Below are 15,048 nucleotides of genomic sequence, written 5' to 3' on the forward strand. Positions count from 1 at the left end.
CAGCTTATCTCCCTGGTCCCACACCCCCACATCTTTGTTCTCCTGCCCCTCTCATAACCACCTCACCAGACTCTTTCCCTTCCTTGCATTTAAAAGTCATGCTTTCACCATATTTGGGGTAAACGGCTGAGGAAATGGGAGAAATTGTTCCGCTAAACACAGCCAAGGTAACATTAGGGACATGAGCCCTCTCTCGTGTGCATGCAGAGAGGCCCCACAAAACAACCCACTATTTACCTGTACAGGTGTTCCTTGTCACTTCCGCCCTGCATGGTTGATGCTGGGAATGGGTCTACCGGCATGGCTGTGGTCCCAGCCTGAGATTAAAAGGTGGAGATGGAGGTTGTAAAAGCAGAGGAAAGAGTTTGCATCTTGCTGTGCTGGACAGACACAGACTAACTAGATGAACATTAAGCCTCTGAATAATCCATGTGCAAAAGCGAACCGTCTAGAGATGGACAGCTTTTTTTTCTTTCTAGAGTGTTGGAAGCAGCAAGGAAAAGGGAGCGCTGCTCATCTGGGTTCTTATCCTGTTCCTGAAACTTGCAAAATCTTGATCAGTGGAACAAAGGAAGTATTTGGGGAGTAAAGCCTGCCTCAAGTCATACGTACAGCTGTACATCATTCGGGTGGTGAGCTCACTGCAGAAGTGCACATTTTGTTTAGACATACTGGTCCAGGTCACACATTCTGGTAAACCAGGAGTGAGGAGTCTCAGGCCTGTGGACCAAATGCAGGCCTCCCTCTGTGTGGTCCCTGGGACTCTATCCAGGCTCCTCTTTGGCCACACCCCTCGCCCCAAGTCCCACCTATGACCAGCCCTAATGTGTACCCTCCGTGGGTGGTTTTGCCTGGCTGGAATGTGTCCTTGAACTTTGATCTTGCCTCTTGCTTTTTTCAACGGATAAGTGCAGGAGCGTTGGAAAAACTTGCCTATTGTACACAGGTAAAAATTTGCATTTGTTTCCTCTGTCCATTTTTGTCCCTGTCATGCAGCTCCTGGAATGTGACCCAGGAGGAAATGTGGCCCTCAATCTGAAAAGGGTTCCCCATTCCTGTGGCAAAGCCATGCTTGAGTTCCCTTACGTCACAGTAAATAAACCATAGTTCTCATATCACAGTAAATAAACCATAGTTAATGGTTTACCGTGATGGTACACAGAGGAAGCAAACCACGATCCCTGGCTTAGCAGTACATCTGAAACAGATATCGGTAAGCTAAGAATGAAGTGTGACTGGTTTGCCAAGAGAGAAATAAACATTGACCCCTGGTAATGCTAAGCCAGAGATCATGGCTTGTTTCCTCCCAGCAGGAGCCCAGAAGACAAACAGACCAGAAAGGTGTGATCATGGAAAGCCATTAATTATAATTTACCATTAAGTACAAACAATGATGGAGCTCGGGGGGGGGGGACGACGACTGGAGCTGTGTGTTTGCGGCTGTGCACAGTGCTGATTGGCTGGGAATTAACAGCGTCACTAACTCAGCTCCTCCCCAAAGAAGCTTTTCAGTAGGGTAGTTGTGACCACTAGGCCACTACCACAGCCAGCAATCAGACACCCCCGCTATCAACATCTCACCCAATCAGCCACTGCGCTCTTGCAGATACCACTTAATCAGGAGTTCAGTTCCTCAGGATGTAAGAATTCAGTAATCCTTTTTGTAGCACCTTTCCTTTTAGAATTCCCTCCCCGTGAATATCAAACAAGCACAAACTCTGATATCTCTTTGGTGCCTACTGAAGACCTTCCTCTTTTAGCAAAGCCTTTTGACTTAAGATTTTTCCCAGACTGCATCTGTTTTAAGAAACTTTTATTTTTTATCCTTGGTCATTTGCCACCCTGGGCTCCTCTAGATAAGATTAATTAATTAATGCTTACTTTTATTGTATATTTCTCAGTGAAATGTTCTCATCAACTTTTTTTGAGCATTAAAAGTTTGTTATATTTTGGAGCTTTAGTGAATTATATCATTTTTCTTTGAGCAGGATTTACTATGGCAAGGCATCATTCAAATAATTGATCATTAGTTTTATGGACAGATGTTCTGTTCCTTAAAAAAAACACACAAGAGTGTTTACAGTCATACCTCGGAAGTCTAACGCCTTGCGACTTGAATGTTTTGGCTCCCGAATGCCGCAAACCCAGAAGTGAGTGTTCCAGTTTGCGAACTTTCTTTGGAACCCAAACCATCCAACGTGGACTCCACAGCTTCCGATTGGCTGCAGGAGCTTCCTGCAGCCAATCGGAAGCTGCGCCTTGGTTTCCAAACGTTTTAGAAGTCGAACGGACTTCCGGAACGGATTCCATTTAACTTCCGAGGTACAAAATGTATTCCCAAAGCAGCAACTACATACATAACTCAATGGCAATGCCTGTCAGCTTGTTTCCTTTCCTCCCATAATACCTTTCACCTCCCTTCAAACAAGTTATGGTTAAGCACTGATACTAATGAGAGGGAGCCACTCCCTGAGCTAAGGTCTGTTGCCCCACAGAGCTCCCCTGCCCCCTGCTTAACCTCCCCAAGTGCTTACCTGCTGCTGAGGGTTGTTGTATGGTGGAGGAGTTGGCTTGGGGTCTGGGGTCCCGTCTTGGCTCAGCCCGTTGGGGTGGGCTCCTCCGGAGTCGGTGAGCAGGACCGGGCGTTTGGATATATGGGAGGTTGTCGTCTCCAGATCAGCCAGGAGAGCATCTAGTACAGAAAGAGATGAGGCAGGTTGAGAATGGGGGGAATAGCAGGAAAGGGCAGACAGGAAGTCAGGAAGGGGGCATTCTAGGAATATGGGGAGACCTGGGGAGGCTTTGATGTAAACATGAAGGACAGAATAGGGGAGAGGAAGGGGCAAGAGGGGAGAGGATCACTACCAATTCCAGCTCACTAAGCAGAAAAGACAAGAATCCTCATTCTTAGCAATGTCACTGCCCACCCCACCCCCAATATAAGGACTTTAGAGGAGCCCTGCTAGATCTCTCCAAAGGCTCATTTAGAAAAGGTAAAGGTAAAGGGACCCCTGACCATTAGGTCCAGTCGTGGCCGACTCTGGGGTTGCGGCGCTCATCTCGCTTTATTGGCCAAGGGAGCCGGCGTACAGCTTCCAGGTCATGTGGCCAGCATGACTAAGCCGCTTCTGGCGAACCAGAGCAGCACACAAAAACACCGTTTACCTTTCTGCCGGAGTGGTATCTATTTATCTACTTGCACTTTGACATGCTTTCGAACTGCTAAGTTGGCAGGAGCAGGGACCGAGCAACGGGAGCTCACCCCATCGCAGGAATTCGAACCGCCGACCTTCTGATCGGCAAGTCCTAGGCTCTGTGGTTTAACCCACAGCGCAAACATAACCGTTATAGTTTCTTTCAGTTTCTCAGTTTTCCATTCTTAAGTTTAGTTCCCCACATTTCTTCATCAGTTTGCGGGGATTTTTTTGTTTTTGTTTTTAATCCTCACGAAAATTCACCAGCATTTAGTGCAATTTTCTCCTAGTTTTCGAATGCAATTTTGCCCAAAAAGACACATTTTTTGGCAGACCAATTCTCCCCAATATATTGCACATGATTTTCACTCATATATTCATTTTGAAGCACCTCCTAAATATATGGAGTTTTGCACCCATGACTTGGCTGGAGAGCTCCATTGCAAAATTTGGAGCAGTGCAAATTTCAAAGAATGGCTGTGTTTTGATTCGTATGCAGTTTTGGGAAGTGTGAATTAGGTAGGTTCCCTGCAAACTGAACTGAATTCCTCCCTTGTCCATACTATTTATTCAACCATCTTGTTCTCACAGTGGCCAGCCAGATGGCAATGGGAAGTTTGCAAGCAAGGCCTGATAGCAACTCTCCCCAGTTGTGATTCCACACAATTGGTGCTCAGAGGCCTCGGTAGCCACAGGTAGCCACAAGCGTCTTCTGGAATGGTAATAATGCCGAGGACTGCAACCAGTCCTTTCGACGCAATCTGAACCTTCCCTCCACACAAACACCAAGGAAAGTTCCCCCTAGAATGACCCTCTTTTAGTAAAATCTGGGGAGAGACAGAAGTCTCTGGTTTTCTCCTCTTCCAGCAGCTGAATGTGCAAGGAGAATGCTAAAGTTAGGCTGCAAGACCCCAAAATAAACGGCAAGGCCACCCCTCAGCCAGGCCTGCTATCTCAGAAACACAAGCAAGCAAGTCAGTAGCTGGTTTTTCCTTGTGTTTAATACTAAAAAGAAAGCATGGCCTGATTTTACATTATTTAAGCAACCATCTATTGCGTCCTTTTTATATATTGGCCCTGATTGTTCCTAAGGGACATGATCCCCTTATAATCCCATCTTGACTGGTTCTATACTTGCCACAGTCCAATGCCCTCTCTGCATATATTGATGGGGAAGGATAGTCTTACAGCAAGAGGATAGACTTGACACTGTTTGCCCTGGTTTTTTCCCCTTTTAATCTAGATATCAAGGTGGACTCCTGCACAAGAGAGGAGGAGTGCGCAACTCCTAAAGCATTTTATTAAAAGAGAAAGGCAACCAACCAACAACAGATCAATAGGATCCAGCCTAGGCTATGCCCACAACAGGAAGCTTACGCAGAGTGAGACCATTGGTCCATCTACCTCAATACTGTTGACACTGACTGACAGCAGCTCTCCAGGGTTTTAAGGAGCCCTAACTAGAGATGCTGAGGATCAAACCATCCAAAGCATGCACTCTGAACTTTGTTCCTTTCCCTCTTGCAACCGCATTCCTCACCGGAAGGAATACTGTGCTTTCTCAGGAAGTTTAGCATTCTCCCTGGTACGAATCAGCAGGATTTGCGCACTCAGATAGTGTCACATCCCAGCAAACTTCAGAGAAGATATGAGGAGTGGGCTGGATGACAGATCCGAAAGAAATGCCTGTTTGTTTATGAGTCATTGACTCCACAAAGCTTAGAGTGGCCTATGCAGAATTGCCAGGCAAGCTCCCATAGCCAGGCATTGATCAGACCCAGAGCTGCTTTGCTTGAGCAAAGTGGGCACGTCATGCGCCTTCAGAGCCTAGGCAGAATCCAGAGGAATTCTAACGCCACTTACATGGGAGCAAGCCCCATTGAATCCATGGGGATTTATTTCTGAGTGCGCTGCTCTGGTTCTCCAGAAGCGGCTTAATCTTGCTGGCCACATGACCCGGAAGCTGTACGCCGGCTCCTTCGGCCAATAAAGCGAGATGAGAACCGCAACCCCAGAGTTGGTCATGACTGGACCTAATGGTCAGTGGTCCCTTTACCTTTAGACATGGTTAAGATTGCAGCCTGTCTCACTAAAACTAGTGGAACTTAATCAAAACCCATTAATTTCAATGAGATTAAAATGTGGTTGACTTCCCCCCAGAACCATCCTATGCTCTGAGATCCAATTATTTATTTTTGTGCTTTTTGTGTGTGTAATAAAGCACACAGAGAGGCCTTCTCATGAAGCAACACAAAGCAGATTGGTCATTTTCTTTTCTCCAGCCCTCCAGTTCTGATTGACATAAAGAAAAGGAACCCAGCTAAGGTTCTGAAGTAGCCAGTGCCTATAAGGCTAAAGTCGCTAGTCCTCATTCATCCCAAAGAACTCAAAGCATCCTGGTTCAAACAGTTCCCCCGACAACAACCACTAAAGAACCCAGGGATTATACCAGGCATAGGCAAACTCGGCCCTCCAGATGTTTTGGGACTACAACTCCCATCATCCCTGACTACTGGTACTGCTAGCTAGGGATGATGGGAGTTGTAGTCCCAAAACATCTGGAGGGCCGAGTTTGCCTATGCCTGGATTACACTGTATTTATTATTATTAATCTGCAGGGAGAGAGACTGATGGGCAGTATGAGGGCCCTCACCAAATACAGGGGGGTTTTTACCCAACACGGGGCTTGAACCCACAACCCTGAGATTAAGAATCACAACAATTTTGTGAGGTAGGCCGGAGCTGATGTATTGTTCAGAACTGAAGGGATGTATTTTTCTTGCACATGCTCAGAGCCTTCCTCACAGGGTCAAAGCCTTAGAATTTAAACCACGTTCTTGGGACAAGCCCAGGAAATTTTGACCTCAGCATTGAATTCTCCCTGCATGGGCTTACAAGTTTGTTGCTTTCCATCAAGTCTTCTTGCCCGCAGAGACTTAAACTTTCCGTTTCAACTGCAGGCAAAGTTGCTCGGCCTTCCCCCACAATCGCTCTTTTGTACAAAAGACCCCCTCTCTGAAATTTTCCCACCCAGAGTGAGATGTCCACCACAGAGGCCTTTTTGAGTTCCCTAAACCCAACAGACCATCTGCGGCAGATCAGATGTGCATCTGGGACAAGAAGTCTGTTCATCCTCCTGGTCTCAGCCAGCTTGTCCCAAGATGCCAGGAGCCAGCGTCTATATAAACAAGACGCCGACATGGTTCTCAAGTGCACCCAACGCCAGTCCGCAGTCCTGGAATAATAAAGATATTGACAAGGTGCCCCTCGCCACCCGCAACCTAATGGCAGTTGTAGTCTGAAGCCTGTGGAGGTCCCCTCCATGAAGTCCCCTCCATCCCATTCGCCCAGTGGCGTAGCGTGGGGGGTGCAAGGGGGGCCGGCCGCACCGGGCGCAACATCTGGGGTTAGGGCAAATCCACAGGTTAGGGGGCGCAAATCCACGGGTTAGGGGGCGCAAATCCACGGGTTAGGGGGCGCAAATTACTTGCCTTGCCCCGGGTGCTGACAACCCACGCTACGCCACTGCATTCGCCCAGTCCATTTGCTTTAATACATTGGCTCTAAGGCAGGGACTGTACCACTCCTGGGTCCAGCCTAGACTCCAGTGCACACTGCTGATGCTACAGAATAAATGTTAGCAGCACTTGGGCCGACAACAACAAAGCAGCAAATGTTATTACAAAACCACCAAGTCAGGACAGTCTGTATTATTGCTGGCCAAATCTTCTTTTTTCCTTTTAACATTCCTAATTATTGCAATGTTCCCATTTAATTAAATGCCCCGGTTTCATAATTAAATTCACACGTGCAACCCAAATGTATTCCTGGACGCACAACACACACATCTTCCGGCCAGATTCTTTGCCTCAAAGCCCCAAGCAACTGGCTCCCAGGGATCCCTTCTAATCTGACCCTGTGGATTCCTGATCCCTCCCAGCCAGCATGCTCTTTTGACCACACAGGCTATAATTATAATGGATCCCTTCCAAGCCATGCTCTCCCATTGGAGGGACAGCCAGCATTTCTGGAACAGCCATTCAGAAGTCCTCTTAAAACCCAGGCCTTTGTGGTGTGAAATAAACCTCCATAATAATTGATCCCCCCTCCAATGGGTCTTTTCCCAGATCTGCGCTGGTTCTCCATCTTTCAGCATCCTTTTTTCTGTGTCCCTAACCATCCATTTTAATGCACATTTGGAGCAGAACACACAGATCCTTTTGAAGCCAGAAAATCTCCCAAGAGGATCCAGCAATTCTGCTATGGATTGTCTAGTCTAGTGGATCTGAGGCTGCATTCAGTTCCTTCCCCGTGCAGAGACAGTCACATCATTATTATTATTATTATTATTATTATTATTATTATTATTATTATCACCACCCATCCCCTCCTACCCCTTGCCCCTGACACACAGCCCTCTTGCTCCCTTCACCAAATCTCCAATAAATTCACCCAGTAAGCTGGCTCAAGCCTGCCTCTTCTTCCAGAGGTCACCTCAGGCCAAAAAGAGGAGGGGGTGTCAGAAGGAGAGGGATTTGGAGAACATAATTAGAAAGAGTGGATCTTTAGCTGTTATTCCAGCCTGTTGCTGGAGTGTGCGAGCATAGAATAAGGGGAAGGGGGGAATCTCTCTCTCTCTCCCTTCCTTCCTTCTTTCCTTCCTTCCTTTCTTCCTCTCACTCTCTCAACTTTGCCTCCCGCCCCTCTCTGGCTGATGTCACAGCGCAGAAATGTGTCTAAAGCTTAGAAGCAAACCACAGAGGGAGAGACACAGGAATGTAACATACAAGAGGGGAGGATAAGAGACATGGGGACTGGGAGCAGGGCGGGGAGGAGAGGGGGAAGAGCCGACACGCAGCCATAACCTCCCTCGGAGCACTGATGCTTCACCCCGGAGCCAGCAGATGGAATCAAAGAGGACCATCACTTCTCAGCGCTCACTACTGATTAATCCACAAGAAAGACGTTTCTGTGCTTGAAGCTGAAAAATCTAAACACACACAGACAAGGAGTCTGTCCACTAATGCGCACAGCTGCTGTTTATTTCGGTTTCTTTGTTCCTTGCATGTTTTATCCACCCTTCCTGCAAGAAGCTTCAAGCATTTAAGTGGCAGGACAATCCTGCGAGGTAGGCCAGGCCTGAAAGACTATCATAGGCCCAAGGCCGCCTGGAGAGCTGCCACGGCTGCCTTAGGAGAACTTCCTGGTGGGCTACTTCCCACCTGAATCAGACCTGCTTCTGCAACAGGAAACCGGCACCCAAAACCGGACATGACCTCCTTGTAATGGGAGGGGTAGAGATTAGGAAATAACTCTCCCCCTCTTCCTCACAAGTGCTCCCTGAAAAACACAGGGGTCCATCGCTTCTTTGAGCAGTCTTTGTACAACACCCCCTTGCGCATAATTCCAAAGTCAACAGTTTAAGTGCGGCCAATCCGTGTTATATGATCTTCTTCAGCCCACACAAGAGAGCGAAACTGCCCTGGGATGAGCTCTCTCACCCTGGCTTTCCTATCAGTTGGCTGCTGAGCGGCAACTGGAGGATGAATTGCTCCACAGATTTGCATCTGCCCCTTGAAAATAAACCAACTGGGAGAGGGATTATAAAAGAAGATGGCGGCTGGGTGGCAGCCAGAGTTCCTGGGTCCGAGGAGGTGTGTGTTTTAACACACTAAGGGGAAGAGGTGTTCCCTTGCCTGTCCACCACATATCTGTGGGGAGTTTCTGTTCCCAGCATTGTGAGGAAACTGGAGGCAAGACGGGGAACCCACAGCGGGCACTTCTGAGAAGAGCCGGTCCTGCCATTAGGCAGAATGAGGCAGCAACTTCAGGCGGATGTTTCTCGTAAACAGGAAGCAACTGCAAAGTGTTAGGCAGAGGTGTGAGTCTTACACCGAAGGCCAGCCACCTGCTCCCTATGCTACCCTGCAGGCCTCAGGAAAAGTGGAGGGACCTGCCCCACACACCAGTGGTAGATTCAGCCACCAGCCTGGTCAGCTACTTTATGGGGAACGCCGTGGGGCAGTGCCAGGGAGCAAAGCATCTTGGGCGGGCCCTGACTCTTGGGCCCTAGGCCAGAGGTTCCCAAACTGTGGTCCACAGGCCACCAGTCATCCATTAATGTTGCTCAGATAATCCACTGCGTGTCTGTCAAGAACAGCACGAGCAGCAGCCAGGAACAGCGGGTGCAGTGCACTGAATATCGATGTTGGATTTTAATTTTTCTTATTGCTTCTTTTTATATTGTATGGTCCTATTGTATTTGGTATTCTGTGGGGTTGTATTCTGTGGGATTGTATTCTGTGGGATTCAAGTTGTAGAACAATAAAATACAAAATGGGAAATAAAAGCAATTCGAAATGCAATTAGAAACCATGCAGCAATTAGCACAGCACATTAAAATTGCAGCAACAGACAGAAATATCATTAAGCAGTCTGCCACTATTTTCAAGTGGTTGTGGACAGTCTGGAAACCCCTGTCCGTTACATCCACACTTGTCTCCACACATTTAAAGCATTATGGTTCCACTTTAACCAGCCATAGCGTTCTCCAGAGATTCCTGGGAACTGTAGTTTGTTAAGGATGCAGAGAGCAGCTAGGAGACCCCTCTATTCCCCCCACATTACAATTCCCAGAGTTCCCTGGGGGGAAAGGATTGATTGCTGCACCCCTCTGACAGTTCCCACTCTGTGCAGGGAATAGGGGCTCTCCTAACAACCTCCAGCACCCTAAACAAACTACAGTTTCCAGGATTCCTCATGGGAGGGAACAATGACTGTTTTAAGTGTCAAAATCCTGCTTTAAATGTATAATGCAGATGTGGCCCTTGACTTTGATCTAGTTTGAAGTAAAGGGAGTGGATGAGGACCTCAGATTTCTGGGTTCTCTGCTGCAACTCTTTTCTCCCAGGAATGCTGGGGTGCAGAGGAGCCCCCCCCCCCCATTTTCCTGCCTAGCTGAGGCAGCTGCAGGCAATGTCAGCGGGGTGCTGGAGAAGTTAAGAGAGGACTGCAAAGCACCCTTGTTCTCCCCTGGCGTCGAGCCGCTGTTCAGCTATTCCGCAAAGCCACAGGAATACGCTGAGAAATACATTCCTTCTCCGGATGGGAAGGGCTGAGGAAACGCAGCCTCTTCCCCCACCCCACCCTCGACACCCGCCCTGCCAGCTACAAGGATATGGGGAGAGAGACAGGGAGGGGCATTCAGGGGAAAGAGGGAGATAATAGGAGTGGCAAGGGATGAAAGGAGCCAGGGTGGAGGAAGACCAGCACAAGGAGGTGTCAGAGAAAGAAATGGGGGGGGGGGGGAGAGTGAAAGCAGGCACAAGGAATAAAGTGCCAATTCACACATTACTTTTGCACACTTGAAAATGTTAAATGAAGGCCACAGGCGGCAATAGGAATTTGTGTGCCTGCAAACACGTGTATCAGACACAAGTACACACACTCTTCCATCAGGAAAGCCCAGAATGGGCAATCCGTCATTTCAGCGGTTAAACCAGGGTTTGTTCTCACGTAATGTGTGAAAGGGCCCGCAGAATGCGAGGAACAGCCAACGGGGGATTTCATTTCTTTTTTTTTTGTAAAGAGTGAAAGAAAGTTATTGCAAAAACAGCACAGCACAAAGAATCCATTGCCGGGGGGGGGGGTGTACAGCATCTGGCACAAAGGGTGTTTCCCACAGTAGCAGGAGTATGAAAAGAAGTGGCGGGAGGAGGGAGAGTTGGACAAAAGGGGACAGTAAAAAAAAGTCAGGCAAAAGGAGCGTCGAAGGGAAATATGGCAAGATGAATGAAGGAGGGGATCGCGCACAAAAAACCACCCAAACCCTCAACGAGAGTAGTCAGTGGTCAGTGAAAAGAAGAAAGGAAGGAAGAAAAAGAGGAGGAGGGCAATTCGACAGGCAGGCAGACAGACAACATGGGAAGCAAGGAGATCGGTTTGGGTCAAGAACTGCTGCCAGACTGCGTGCGAGAAGAAAAAAAACTGTCACGGAGAAAGACAAGAGGAAGCGCGGAAGAGAAGGAGAAAGAGAGAAGGAGGAAAGAAAAGGAATGCGCGAAAGAGCGCGAGGAGGGAGGAGGGAGATGGGGTCGTCGGGTTGGGGGGGGGGCGGACGGAGCTCCCTCTCGGCTCTCCTTACCCAGATCGTCCATCCCGGGCGGGCGCGGGCTGGGTCCCGGACTCCGGGGCCGGTGGCTGGCTGCTGGGCGGCCCCCGCCCCAGTGACGCGCCTTCCCGGAGCGCAGCCCCGCTCGACTGCCGCGCCGCTGCTGCTGCCGCCGCTGCCGCGGCGGTGACCATTTATGGCAAAGGGGATCCGAGGCTCGGGCAGGAAGGATGGAGACGCCCCCCCCCCTCGCCCCACAGCGCATCGCGCGGCGGGGGGGGGGGCACCGCGCTGGAACTTGCCCCCCAAACACTCGATCCCCCCATCCCACCCTATAGGACGCGCGGGGGGAGGGTTACAGGGTAATAAAGCAAGCAGCCCATAGAAATCGCCTCCTGATCTCCCAGCTAGGACACCTGGGTTCCATTTCTGAGGGGTCTTGTCTTTTGAGCAGGGGGGTGGGGGGCTGGATTCTCTTGCAGGAAAGTTAAAAGCGGGCTAGAAGCGCAGGGTGGGAGCCTGGGGGTGGAAGAGAAGAGAATATAGGCACCGTCTGGGAAAGGGAAGTAAGGCCTAGTGAGGGGAGGCAGTTGCTAAGGGCTTCTGGCAGAGACAGCAAGGCCGCCAATTTTGGACGTGGTAAAGAAGAGGCAGTAACTTTTTAAGCTAACTGACTTTATATTTTTACCTGAGCTCCTGTGGTTTCCAGCCTCATGGGCTAAAATGACTTACCTGGCCTTGGGATACTTTGCTTTACCCCCTTGGCTTTTGAGGGGAGCTTTTGCCGCTGTGCCTCAGGCGGCAGAACATCTTGGACCAGCTCGGCTGATGTGTTTGGGGCAAAGGTGTGGGGTGGCAGCTGCTCAAAGCTAGCAGAGCTGCTTGGCCATTTAGGAGACTCCTTCTGAAGAGGTCCAGCCTATTGCTCCTGTCAGCTAGCCTCTTTTAGGGAGCGGAATGAGATGAGGCTTATGCAGAACCCCGTGCGGCATGGATATTATGGAGTAAAACAGTAAGAACAGGAAAAGGTGTGAACTTCGGAGAAAAGTTATCAATTGGATTTTGAGCACTGGGAAGAAAGCCTGGCAGCTAAGCATGTATAACATGCGTATTCTCTCTTTCTGTCTCAACGCACAGTCTGCACTGTACATTTAAAGCAGTATCGTATCACTTTAAAATAGTCATGTCTTCCCCCACAGAATCATGGGAAGTGTAGTCAGGGGCATGCCTAAGGTTAGCTAGGTTGCTCCTCATTAAGGGTTTAGGCCAGGCTTCCTCAAACTCGGCCCTCCATATGTTTTGAGACTACAATTCCCATCATCCCTGCCCACTGGTCCTGCTAGCTAGGGATCATGGGAGTTGTAGGCCAAGAACATCTGGAGGGCCAAGATTGAGGTTCAGGCCCAGGAGGAGCAAAAATTACACCTCTCCTCTCTGGCTCCGAGTGGCTAGGAGCCCAGCCACCCATTTGCTCACTCCTCCTGGGCCACTGGGCACATGTCCTTGCAAAGGGCACAAGGGATGGGGGGGCACTGCCAATACAGCTCCTTGCCAAGGGCACAAGGGAGCCTAGGTATGACTCTGTGCATTGTTTGTTAAGGGTGCGGAGAATTTTTTGGAGACCCCACTTCTTCCCAGAGAACTACAATTCTCTGTTCTCTGGGAAGAGGGATTGGCTGTTAAACCACCCCCCTGGGAGTTATAGAGGGGAACAGGGTCTCACAACTTTGAGCAACCTTAACAAACTACAGTTCCCAGGTGGAAACTGTGATGGTTGAAAGTGGTACGATCTTGCTTTAAATGTATAGTGCAGATGAGGCCATAGATGTGTGCATAGGAGCCAACTCCTAAGGGCCATGGGGGCTTCAGCACCTACAATAAAATATTTTGTGGGCCCCCCCAAATTGATGGGCACTCCCATTCAACTGGTGTGTGCGCACTGTGTCATGCTTACCTGGTCCCCCACAAGTTGGCACTGCGCCTACACATGCACACAGGGTGGTCTACTAACTTTTCAGTATCATTTCAAGTTCTGATGAGGCCCAGGGATTCACAAGATTCCAGGTGCCAAAACGGGGAAAGAGATGTACAACTTCCAAGTCCAGCTGAGGTCATGAGGTCTTTGGACAGAAATGGGTTTTGGCTACGCTGCAGCTGTTATTCGTGATGGCGGGGGGGGGGGTGTGAGGACGGAATCTAGTACCTTGTGCCAAATGAGATTATTTAATTCAGAGGATGTTTATAGGACTGAGGAAACACGGGGTGTAAATGGTGCAAGCCAAAAAAAAGTTGCTGAGAGCGAGAGAACTCCGATATGTAATAAACGTACCTGAATGTTAAATCAGGGCTGGATTGTTAAAAGCTTAGGTGGAGGTGGGCTTTTGAACCATAACAATTTTGGGGTACCCATAAGGTTTGATGGCTTAAGGACTGGGGGAGGGGGACATTTGGAGAAGTCTAAGAAGAGGGTAGAGAAAAGGCAAGTTTGCAGCATATGCTAATGAGAGCGAGAGTTGTGATTAGGCATGGGAGCTCAGAGCCCAGAAGTCCCTGGTTCATATCACCTCAGTTTTGTTCCAATAGGTAAATGGTTAGGATGGAGGGTTACCCCTTTTCCCACGGTCCATGGGTCAGTAGCAGAACACATGCTTTGCTTGTGCCTCCAAGGTCAGATGCAGCAGGCCTGTGAATATGAGCTGCTGAGAACAGCAGGAAGAGCAGTGCTCTGGCATCCTGTTGACCACTGGGCAAGATGGGATACTGGCCTGATCCCGCCAAGCCATTCCCGGTTCTTAGATTATTCAATAGACAAGACCTGGTACAGGCAAGCTTCCTAGGTAGTTACGAGGGAATTTGTCAGGCCAAAAGGGCTATTGATTTTTATCTGCCTCTCGATAGACCTTCTACATCACATCTAGTTGCAGACCTAGGCAAGCCACTTAGACTGAGCCCTGCCCCCAATTGAAATAGGATTTTAAAAATCCTAATCTACAAGAGTATTGATGTACTTTGAAAGCACCCTACGAGTTGTGTTAAAATGGGCTGTCACAATCCTGCATGTTTTTGCCTTGCAATGGTTTGTTGTTTTGAACTGCAGACCGTGTAGTATTTTGGGGATCGGGCTGTACTTACAAGGTTTAGGACTTGCTGAATTTTCCAAGGTAGAGGGAACATTTTTGAAGTGAACGCTTTGCAAGAGACTTTTTCGCAAGGTATGGTCTCAGCCCTCCTGAAAGTGGCCTGCTCACAGTGTGGGCTTTTCCAGATGAATGCTTTTTCAGCACCATAATAAAAACTCTCCACCCAGGTTGAAACACTCGCGAGTCTAACGGGCTTGTGCCAAGAGAAGAGCCAGGCACAGGAGGAATTCGGGAAGGAAAACAAGCCCTGGAACACTCAGCCTGGTTTGCTTCTGCACCAAATATGTTGAGACTGCATGATGGCTGCGTGATGAACAAGGACTGCCACCGTTAGTGTTACGCCCAGCTCCTCTGCCTTCTACAGCAACCAATCATGCAGAAATTAAGCAGGTGACTGATTTCTTGGCATAGAGATAAAATTATAGGAAATGCTTCTCACATGCTGAGGAACTGGAGCATGACCAGAAAATAACATTAAAAAAAATGAAGTCCTTACAAAACCTCAAATCATCCACACAGTATCCCAAGAGGGAAGGAGCAGCGTACCTCTGCTGCATCTCCCAGCTGTGATTTTACACCATCACCTCAGTGGCAGGGTTACGTA

The 15,048-nt window shown here is 48.9% G+C and overlaps 1 protein-coding gene across 1 annotated transcript in view; it reads right to left on the reverse strand.

Moving 5' to 3' along the window:
• TGFB1I1 (transforming growth factor beta 1 induced transcript 1) overlaps positions 1-11,584 on the reverse strand; it is a 21,698-nt gene extending 10,114 nt beyond the window's left edge. Inside the window, exons 1-3 of the mRNA XM_077918117.1 lie at positions 11,338-11,584; positions 2,535-2,692; positions 238-317 (exon numbers count right to left, since the gene is read on the reverse strand). Coding sequence (XP_077774243.1) covers positions 238-317; positions 2,535-2,692; positions 11,338-11,569 — 470 coding nt within the window. The 5' untranslated portion in view covers positions 11,570-11,584. The remainder of the gene's footprint in view (positions 1-237; positions 318-2,534; positions 2,693-11,337) is intronic.
• Between the last annotated feature and the right edge of the window lie 3,464 nt (positions 11,585-15,048).

Source organism: Podarcis muralis, chromosome 13, assembly GCF_964188315.1.
Source record: "Podarcis muralis chromosome 13, rPodMur119.hap1.1, whole genome shotgun sequence".
NCBI classification, from domain to species: Eukaryota; Metazoa; Chordata; class Lepidosauria; order Squamata; family Lacertidae; genus Podarcis; species Podarcis muralis.